The following is a 10,898-nucleotide window of genomic DNA, read 5'->3' as shown; positions in this document are numbered from 1 at the left end:
TCGAATCTGACCAATCCTTGATGGATCTGGTTTTATTTACCCTCGACTTAGGAATCGCCCTGGTTGAGTAGCCTTTGTAGATGGAACGAGCAGTTTCTTTCTGCTGTTTCGAGTTTTAACCTGATTTGCGTTCGCTTCGAACGATCGAGGTTTGGTTCGCAAAGCTTTCGGCGAGAGGGATGTCAGGGCTGTTACTTGAAGGAGGAAACCTATTGTGTGAGAAATCTTTGTGACACTGCAGCATCGGGTTTTTGGAAAATCTTACGAATCTAACCGCAAAATATTTAGAAGAAAATGCAATTTTGAAAATAATATCGAATATTTATTGTAAGTATTCGCTACATTTGAATCTGAATATTGAAACATTTTGCGAGAGAGATCTCGGAGTTGCTACTTGAAGAAGGAAATCTTTGTGACATTGTAGCAGCAGGTTTTAATCTAAAGAACTTAACCATGAAATTTTTTGCGAAAAATGAAATGAATTTTGAAAATAATATTGAATATCAGTATTTATCGAAATTAAGTAGATTTGAGTGCAAGTTTGTTTTTTCGAAATTTTTATTTTCACAGGGACAATTAAAAGGGAGAAGTTTTTAATCGTCTAGCATTGTGTACTACCTAGTAATTGACATTTTGTCGCTTAAATGTTTCGTTCCTAATGGTGTCGATATTTCCATGAATTAGAAAGTGTTCCTATGGAATTTCAACGGCGTTAGCGCCGATTAATTAATACCTTCGGTTAACGAGTCGGTCTCGAGGACCGAATAAGAAACATTTTCGACGAGACGAAATTTTAATTGCGCCCGACGGCGATTAAAATAAAATCATATGCCCCGCGCCGAGTGCACTCGCGTCAGCCCAGCGTTTTACTTCTGTTCTTGGGAATTCGCGGCGCGGAAGTGTACCTGTTACCCCTACACTTTCTCTCTTATTGGTCGTTTTAATTCATAGCTGAAGAGTTTAGAAACGGCGTAATTTCTCGCGCTTAGTTTCTCGTACGGTTGACATTCCCGTGTAAATTTTCGTGTAAACGAAACGTCGAACGTGTGAATTTTTTCGAATTTTTCTATTGGATATAACGATTTGAAATTTCAATTCTTGCGATTGTTTCGTGACACGTTGCATCGGTAATTTCGATCGTAATCGACGAATGGCTCAGCTACTTCTCAATATTAACCGACAATTTTTTTCTTTTTTTGTTGTAGAGTGACAACGGGCTAGTGGACACAGATCCAGGTCGAGTTAACAGCATGACAGCCATCAACTCGGTATGTAACTTATGGAATTTAACAGACACTACTGTATGTGGTTTAGTAAGTTTATTGTTCTATGATCGTTGCGATTTTAATCTTCTAACATAGGGTCTAACGTAGGACTTCTTAAGTTGAATTGAGGTTTAACATACTACTGTACGTAGCAGTCAATTTCTGTCGTAAGAGAATACAGTCTTTTATGGACTTACGCAAGTTTAATGCAGTTGAATAATGATTTTTACCGAATTTTTTAATTGCAATTAATAGAACACTTCTGGTAAAAAGTTTCTGACTGAACACTGTAACGTATGAGTAAGTATACTATTTTAATCAAATCGTTATGTAAAAACATTGCACGAAACAGTATTTTCTATCTCTACCATAAATTATTTCTAATTAATTTCTACGTTACTGAGTCTGATCAAAAACTTTGTATCAAGGGTTGTACTACTTCTTTCCTTCTATTTAGACGTATGCTAAATCATATGCACACTAAATTTCTAGTCTTTAACTCTAGTATGGTCTTCGGGTCCTTTTCGACCCATCGCTTCTAATTTTTTCAAATACTTTTTCTGTTATCAAGTGTATCTTCCCTTAACATTACATTAAAACTTCATTGTCTTGGGTCTTTTTTGACCCAGAGACCTTAAGTGTATTCGAAACTCCTTAGACATAAAAAAAAAAAAAATGGAGGTATTCTAAAATCACAATTTTCCTTACCCCAACTTACCGCACGAAAGCTCTCAAAAACACAGCGACGTGGACATCTAAATTCCGAAATATACGTCACATGCAACCCCGTGCGTTCAACAGGGAAATTCGTCGCAAACGATAAGTCGTCAGAAGTGACAAACTGTTGATCAGGTGGATACGTTAAATCGAGTTTCTTCTCGGTCGACTCTGAAGTCGCTGGTTTCGCGCGATCCACGAGTTTCTTGAACACGAGTGCCTGCATCTGACGTGGTCTGCGTGCCTACATTGTGTGTGCCCCTATGCATAGAAATTCCCCGCTCGCAATATGGAAATGAGGAACGCCGGTTTCCCAGGTGGCGCTTCCCGTGGAAATCGTCCGTCGAAAGGCTCACACCGCGATCCTTTTTCCCACCCGAGGATCCTGGAATTCGTGTCCTATCGGATCGACGGGAATTCCTGTGGATCTTTCGATGACCGATGTTCCTCCCTTTCATTCTCCCTTAGAATCTTCCTCTTCGTTTGCCACCGTTTCACGGAATTCCGTGCACCAGCAGCTTTCTCTGTAGTTGGCCGGTGTCCTCGGTTCTTTTGTTGTTCCTTGAAATTGGTGACATCGTTTGTTCGCCGAGCTTCTTGAGGTTTTTCATCCTTTAGCTGTGAAGAGTGTCTTGTAGGTTTTCGTTTGCAGTTGGAAATACTGAATCTGTTAGTTTTTTGTTGGAAGAGCGCAGCAGAGATGGGAAATTAGGAAGATTTTCTTGGGGCAAGAATTTGATGCCCAACAATTTGGGATCATATGTCACTTTTTGCTATTTAATTAGTGTGTAACTGGAGTTCAAGAATTTTATTGTTAATTTAATATTGGTGAATAAATATTTTTCACCGAGTACTATGAACTCAAATTTAGTTTAAAATTTGGAAAAAATTCGGTTCGCGTAAATTTCATATATTTGCAGCACAGTGTGATAAATATTGAGCGAAAAATTTTTCGAAACGTTGCATTTACCTAATTCTCGCGTCAACAGAGTCCAAGAATACCTCAGAATGCAAAAATACACAGGTACCACGTTTCCCCCGGATTTCTCACTTCCATTATACAGCTTCTTAACTATGCATTTATAAACCCGCGTTCGTACGACACTTTCGTTGTATTTTTAGTAGCAGAACGCATTCGCGAAGTTCGTAGAAACAGCTGTGGAGCAGCTTGTACGATAAATTCGGATGTATACGACACAGATCTTAGTAAATCGTTGCAAATACGATGGAAAAACGACGAATCGTACTAGAAAATGCATTATGTACACGTAGACTCCCAAGCACGATTAACTTACCAACACTCGCGCGACAGATCGTATCGTTCTTTTTTCGAAGAGTGTTGCAGCTACAATATAGACGGTTGAGAATGTTTTCAAAGCCGATGTTTTCGCGGAAAATGCAGGAAATGAAATTTGACAAGTTGCATCGGGGCGAGCCTTACGAGGCCGCGGTGTTATTTAGCAGGCGACGCGTGCATTTCAAGAGCGCCGTAAGTTACCAAGTGAAATACGCGGCTAAATTCCGTTTTAATAGTTGAAACGCTAGTATGTAGCGTGTACCGGTGCGTTTCGAAGCCGTATTTTACTCGGCGACTCGTACACAAGCCGTAAGTTCGCAGCCGCGTTTCCACCGTGTGCCAACGCGTTCCTCTTTTTAACTTCACGCTCCGAGACGTCGTTCCCGGAAGTGATTCGCCAATTTTCTCTGTTCCCTTTTTCCTTTCAAACGTTTAAGTAAAATTCTGTAACATTTCACTTCGTTGTTGTTTCTCCCCCTATTTGTGTGCCAATTCGTAGTTTTGTTTCGAGTCGCTCTAGAGGGAAATCGAGAAAAATACCGGAAATTTTGTCGTTTAGCGAATAGTATGGCGGGATATAATCGTCGAATTTCTACAGTTCATCAGATTTCGACGCGATTGGTAATTGCTCTCGCGTGTCGTCTCTCGCTGAAAGCGTTAAAAGCGATTAAATTGCATCCGAATGCGATCGCGAAGCGTTTCCGTATTTTCGTATTGTCCCCCGAAATCGATGCAACGCTCAGCGGTTTTTTTCCTTTCGTTACTCCGCGCGCAACCGTGTGTCCCGGGCTCGATAAAAAATATTTCCTCTGACAGAGCGGCGATGCACGATTAACGCGCGATTTAACGCGCGCAACCCAGTTTCACGAGTGCGTGAAAATAACTGGATACAACTACCCTAGCTGGTCGCGCGCGCGGGGTGTGTGTGCAACTATTTTTGAAAAGGCCATGGAGTAAACAGTTTGTTCAATTGCTCTTAGAATTACTCGGGGAAAATCGAGCATCAACGGATACATCGGGAGTTTCTAGATTAATGGCGTATCGATAAATTTAAATGGCGGCGCGCTCGCTAGGGGTTGAGGTGGCCATAGTAATCGTACCTGGGCGAAATCGCTGCTTTCAGACTCTATAGAAGTTACGATTCGCCTGATAAAAGTACCGTAAACCATGCGATTCTGACTTTATCGCTTCGAATTTCTGTTTTTTCTTTTTCCTTTTTGTATCTTTTCTCGATATTTTGCTTTTGTGCAATTCCTCGACGCTTTGGAAAATATTTTAAGGTCCTCTCGGTGCTTTATGGCTTACCCTATCGCTGCGAAAGGTGTTTATATAGAATTTATTAATTTATTTTCGCGCTTTGTAACAGTAAACAGTTGATTTTCAATTATTCTTATCTCTGTTTTTATGTCAGCGTTAAATACTATAATTTTATACTCAGGAAGCACTTTTTGTCACAAGTGTACAGTAGTGAAAGGGGTTAAAGAATTTCGTTGCGAATTGTTCTCGAAATTAATTTTTAATAGATTTTTTTTAAAGATGGTTATTGTATTTTCATGGGTTGCCTACAATTTTATAATACAAAGTTTAGTTACTCAGCGCAGTAGGATAACCAAATTGCTGTAGAATATATGAAGCCTGAACGACGGTTATGTATTTCTTGATCTGCTTCCAAGTATCTCGTATTACGGATGCTCGATATTCGCACAAACTTGCGGGAAATTAAACGATGTTTAGCTTCACACCACAAACAGTCGAGATTCTACAAAAAAAAAAAAAAATCTAAAACGACAAATATTTTGTCACGAATGATTTTTCAGGCAGCAATGAAACTCAGTTTTTTTTTCTAATCTAATCTAATTGCACGAATTTTTCAACAAAGAAATTCCTCTCTCTCGAACTTTCAAAACTCGCCTAAACTCACTTGAGCGACCCATTTTTCCAATGATTAAAAATCCGACACTTCGTCGTAACAAAAATTTTTCTACCACGTTAAAAGAAAAGATTAAGTTTCTCCTCACTTTTCTGTCAATCCCTATCGCGTGTCACAACCTAACAAAGATGCGTTCGATATTGATCGAAGACGGTGTTTTTACGCAACGCTCGAAAATCGATTCGCAAAGGTGGAGCGTCTCGGCGCGCGAACTCGAAACCGATGACTGTTTTAATGAAATTCTAGCCGAAAGACGGTACTAAAGGACGCCGAGGAGGAAACCAGTTTAAATAAAGACCGCGCATGTGGGTCAGCCGGCGTGGCGTGCATCGTGCATGTGCGTTACGCAAGCTGATTCCGCCGCGAGCATCACTTGCATCGAGCTTTGTTAAGACGCGTCCGCGGTGCACACATGCTGCACCGACCGGTTCGCTCCTAATGGACCTGAAAAACTTGCTGAAATTTATTGCCCGCGTATGCGTCGCCGCCCGAAGAATCGTTGCAATTATGAAATTCCTCCTCATTCTGATTTATCTCACGGATACATCACGAGTCACGAGTGTTCCTTGCGTTATTGCATTTTTTTGAAAGATTCGCGTAGACGTTGAAAAATTTCATTGGCGATTGTATCGAGTTATGTGAATGAAGAGGAAACGATTCGTGTTGGGAGAAATTAGTAGATATAATTAATAGAAATTTTACTTTGTTAATTTGTCTAGAAATTAACATTGGAAATTATTAATATTTAGGTATACAATCGATTCGGAAGCTTTCAATTTTAATTCCAATTCCTATTCGAATAGTGTAAACTTTTCTTTCAGTTTTTCCACCTTGCAATAGTAGCAACAAACGCCCAATTCTCAGTTACGTAGCACGATCTCAAAGTACAGAGATGAAGTAGTGATAAAAAATATAGGTCACAATATGGAAAGACAGTGTTTGAAACTTTCTTATCGAAAGAAACATGGACGTCTCAAGTTTGCACCGCAGACTCTAATTACGCAAAATGAAGGAAATTTAAAGCACACCGCGTCGCTGATGACCTAGTCGATACGACACTAGAAGAATACAAAAATGTCTCGTACAATCTCGAACCAAATTTTTGCTTCAGCGTGTCGAAACGAAAATACCTCATTCTCATCTTTACCTAGACGAAAATTCTCTGGTTGGTAATTGAAAGGCGAGAGCCGCCTGCAGCGGGAGAGCATGGAAACGCGTCGGGAAGAAGAAAAGGAAATCGTTTGGAAAGCCACGTGCTGGCCGGATCGGCTAAATATTTACCCGCACGTTTCCCCAGTTACCCAAGTTGTCACGTTACAGTTTCTGAGATGACGTGACGTGACGGGGGCCACGTTACGCGACACGCTTTATCCGTCGCCTTTCTCCCTAAAGATAGGGCGGGTTTTTACGACGAGCACGCCGGCGAAACGCTATCGCGTTTGCGAAAAAGAAAAAAAAACCGGCGAGTGAAACAAGTGGAACGACGGAGGGCAATACGAAGACGCCGCTAAGAAAAATCGCGAGATAATGGACTCGTAAATTATCCCCGGTCGACAATGTCACCGTCGTAAATTACTCTTAATTATGCGTCCCCCTTTGTACACGCATACCACTTTCCGTCTATACGCTACCTTACTCATACTGAGAAATATATAGAATGGTTTGTATAGTGTACGGTGTGGTGTGTGTTTTTATTTTCTCATTCGGTTCCACGCAGTTTGCGTAATACTTTTTAATTTCGAACCGGTTCATGTAGCCGTGCAGTTTCACTGGCACGTTGAACTTTGGAGATTCGTTCAGTTTTTGCTTTTTTTCTTTTCATAGCGTTCTGGTGCGTGGTAGGGTCATTACAGGATTGGTAAAAGTGGTGGAGAACTTTTAGATGGTTAATCGATCGGAGATGGCAGTTTAGTGAGTCTATTCGGAAGATTTTCTGGTTTAACGTTTGTTGTGTGAAGGAACAGCATGTGTGATAGCTCTTAATTATGGTAAATTTTTCGAAATTTTAGATGTACTACCGCGATTCCTTTAGAAACTTTGATTATCGTTATCTCAAATTTTTTATAAAATTATACCGTGACTGTCAGTTTCATTACAGTCTGTCAAACAAAAGATGACGTGTGATAGCTCTTAATTATGGTAAATTTTTCGAAATTTTAGATGTACTACCGCGATTCCTTTAGAAACTTTGATTATCGTTATCTCGAATTTTTTATAAAATTACGCTGTGGCTGACAATTTTATTGCAGACAGTCAGACAAAAGATGACACTTTGCGGAGGGATTGTGCTAATGCAAACCTACAGGGTATTAAAATACCATCGAATTTCTCAATATTACTTCCGAATCAAGCTGTACAATCGGTAAACAGCGTTCGATGCTGAAAGTTCTATAAATCGTCACCCATTTCGTCCAGTAGCGACTACGATGTCCCCTGGGATGGACTCAGGTGGTACCATCTACTCGGAGCTAAAATCCTCCGCTGTCCTCTCTCTCTCTCTCGTCCTGGTACTCCATTTCAGCCGCTTCTCCTCTTCCTCTCTTCTTCGTCCCCTATATTATCTCGCGCGTCGAACTCACGACGAAGCGACAGCCACGTAAAATGAACTGCAGCCGGCGCGCTTGAAAAGAAAAGAGAATGGCCGATTCTTCGCAGGTATCCGATCCTGAACGACGGCGCGAGATTTATTTCCACGATCGAACGGAAGCAGCTGGCTAATGTCGTCGGCATTGTTGCGCCAAATAGAATGAAATTAAATTTTGTTTGGGCGATTAAAGGCGGGAAACTTGACGGATGTTCGCGTGCTTTTCACAGGAGATGCTTTTTTACTCCCTGGATTTTTCGTTTATTTTTCTTGGCAGGTTTGGAAATTGCGTTAAAACGGGAATGTTTGGTTTGTGCATCTGAATGAAGTTGTGTTTTCATTTGTTGAAGGTTGTTATTGTTTATCATTGTGTAATTTTATCTACTGTAATCTGCTTGTACGAATGTAAATTAGGCTACGCAATAAAGATAATTAGTGTAATGTAATAGAAGTCAAGACTAGCGAGGTAAGGTAGATGTAAAATGTTGTAAATCGAAAGTATGTAGCTGGAAGTCAAGGATTATAATAGAAACAAAAGAAATTAGACTACGCGGTTGTATAATAGATATGCACAGCTTTTTTATTCCTTGAAATATCGTTGCAAGAATTGCATTCATCAGTTGAAGTACGTTTTCAAAAAACTTGTGTCATGTGGGTTCTTCTTAATTTAATAATTATATATTGGTTATTCTGAAAGTAGTGCAAGTTCATTTTTTGTTTCGACTGTAGATTGTTTACAGCTAAAATGATCGTATTAAGTTCTATCGATTGTTGTCGCTAACTTCATTTTCTTCAACTCATTTTCAAAATAAGCGGCTTACATGATGCTTATTTTTGTATAGAAATATGGTTGTTAAAGTTGAAAATTGTGAAAGAATATTTAGCTGTTTAAACAGCCTACTTAGAACAGATAGAAAATTAAAAGCTCCAAGATTGCACAGTTAAATTTACGAGTTACACTGCAACTTCCACAATGTCGTCTTCGCTAACTTCCCGCGTTTTCGTCTATCTCGTGACATTTCTCTCGAGAAACGCCCCTAAAGCACACCCAAAGGGTCAGCCTTCTCGACATTATATATCTCCTTTGTGCGGAAAATCGCGGAGTAAAATTTACTACCGTATCACGGTCGCTATACACCGCGATTTCCCCCCCGTTTTTCCCCATTCTTTTTCCGCGATCGAACGTGTCCTGTCCCCGATTCTACGATTGTCGCCACAGTCTCCATAAATAATACCGACGGTATTTATGACGCGACACTTTGCATTCTGCGAAGGTGGCACTCGGGGCTCTGGCATTGTTGCGCTAGCAGAAAAACGATTTACGCTCGGAAAAGAGAGCCGATAGTGAAAGGTTGCGCGAGCTCTGAGAGCGGAACGGTGTAGGAATTATCATCGCAAAAATAGTGTAAACGGGGGATACGTATGACGGAACGGTGATTAATGGACGCGGTTCCTTTTAACAGGTGTACCGTCGATTCATTCGAACTGATAGTAGGCGGAACGAGTTTCGAATGCCAACGGGTTAAAAATACAACGTATTTACAACTTTCATCGGAGACTCTAGGTCTCTCGTGCACGGTGGATTATCGGTTATTCGAAACACCGATCGTTCGTTAATGAACGTACCGATAAATTTCGTCGCTCTTCATCCACGCCTACGCTATCTCTTTTTTATTTTCTCGCTCGAGTTTTCGCTTTATTTTCAAGCCGACGGAGAGTAAATCACGCGATGAAACTGGATTAATCGCGGACTCGGCGCTGGTCACTCGTTGCGAGAGCTTGAAATTAACTTCGCTGTTTCGTCTAAATTATTCTCGACGCGTCTCGCGCTAACGAATTAATAAGATTAAATTAATAAGATAACGAATTTTATAATTTGAAAATAATACTTTTGGACGGTAAAAAGAGTATGATTATTCAGAACGTTTTCAAATTTTTTCCTTTTTTTTTTTTTTTTTTTTTTTTTTCTCGGTAAAACCATTATGTCGTTGTTATAGAATTTTCAGTTTCTGTCGAATTTCATAATTTGGGTCGATATTTTCAAGGAATCCTGAAATTTGATTAAAAAACGTAAGCTTCTTCTAAGTCCACAACTTTTTCCTATTTCTTTTTATATCATCGCTATAGAATTTTCTTGGATTTTCGTTAAAATATTTTTCTTACGGGGTGACCCAGTAAACACGAGATATTTAGAGGTTCGCCTAAATGGTACGATCGGTAGGGAGTAGCCGGTTTCACGTTCCTTCTTTCGTGATATATAACGTTCGCGATAACACGTAAAGGTTACGTGTACCCGGTGATTCAGATTTGATAAAACAAATGCACTTTGCGTACTCATTGCTGCCACTGTAATTCCCAGGGTTGTCGTTGCGGTACTCGTGCATTGTGCTTTATCTGCGGCATATTTTACGTGTAATTACAAGATGCTTACCATTAATTGTAAGCTCTGCGTCGCTCGTGCTTTGTTTCTTGAAACCTGCAGATCAGATTGAGGCTGCGTACTTTGGCCACCTCTGAATAAATCTCGGTTTCATTCGAATATGAGTGTATAAAGAAATTTGCACGTGAGAGAAGTCAATGTGTCAAAAATTTCAATTTCAACCAATTCAAAATACAATATTTAATATAAGATTCACACAAAAAGGTGGACGATCCATATTTCAACTTTTTTACTCGTATCACAGTATTCGTAAAGTAGTTAAACTTTGAAATCCCAAAGATACTTCACTGCTGAAATTCCAGAAGGTTAATTTCGAGCAAATTTCGTTCGCAATTCTCTGATATTCCTCGTATTGCTATTAACAGTGGCACTCCGTCGACACTCTTGAAAGACAGAATTTAAAACCTGTATAAAACCTATTTAAAAACCAGAAAGCATCCACGTCTACCGTTGCTTTCACGAAACTCATCTGACAAACGCTATAAAGCGCAGACATGGGTCATACCTATTTCTCTCTTTTTTTTTTTTTTTTTTTTCGTTTGTCCTCGGTAAAGCGAACGCAAGAGTGCTGAGATTTTACGACAATTCGCTGGAACGCGAGCGCGTTCAATATTAACGACGCAAACACCGCCATAATTACAGTCTCGATTATATTTCAATTTCAG

The 10,898-nt window shown here is 40.0% G+C and overlaps 1 protein-coding gene across 1 annotated transcript in view; it reads left to right on the top strand.

The window, feature by feature from the left end:
• The first annotated feature begins 828 nt into the window (after nucleotides 1–828).
• Nucleotides 829–10,898, top strand: part of LOC108575340 — a 413,517-nt gene continuing 403,447 nt past the window's right edge. Inside the window, exons 1-2 of the mRNA XM_017938107.1 lie at nucleotides 829–852; nucleotides 1,206–1,268. Coding sequence (XP_017793596.1) covers nucleotides 829–852; nucleotides 1,206–1,268 — 87 coding nt within the window. The remainder of the gene's footprint in view (nucleotides 853–1,205; nucleotides 1,269–10,898) is intronic.

Source organism: Habropoda laboriosa, unplaced genomic scaffold (assembly GCF_001263275.1).
Source record: "Habropoda laboriosa isolate 0110345459 unplaced genomic scaffold, ASM126327v1 scaffold143, whole genome shotgun sequence".
Lineage (NCBI taxonomy): Eukaryota > Metazoa > Arthropoda > Insecta > Hymenoptera > Apidae > Habropoda > Habropoda laboriosa.
Note: the sequence above shows the minus strand (reverse complement) of the source record. Positions and strands in the feature narration are given on the sequence as shown.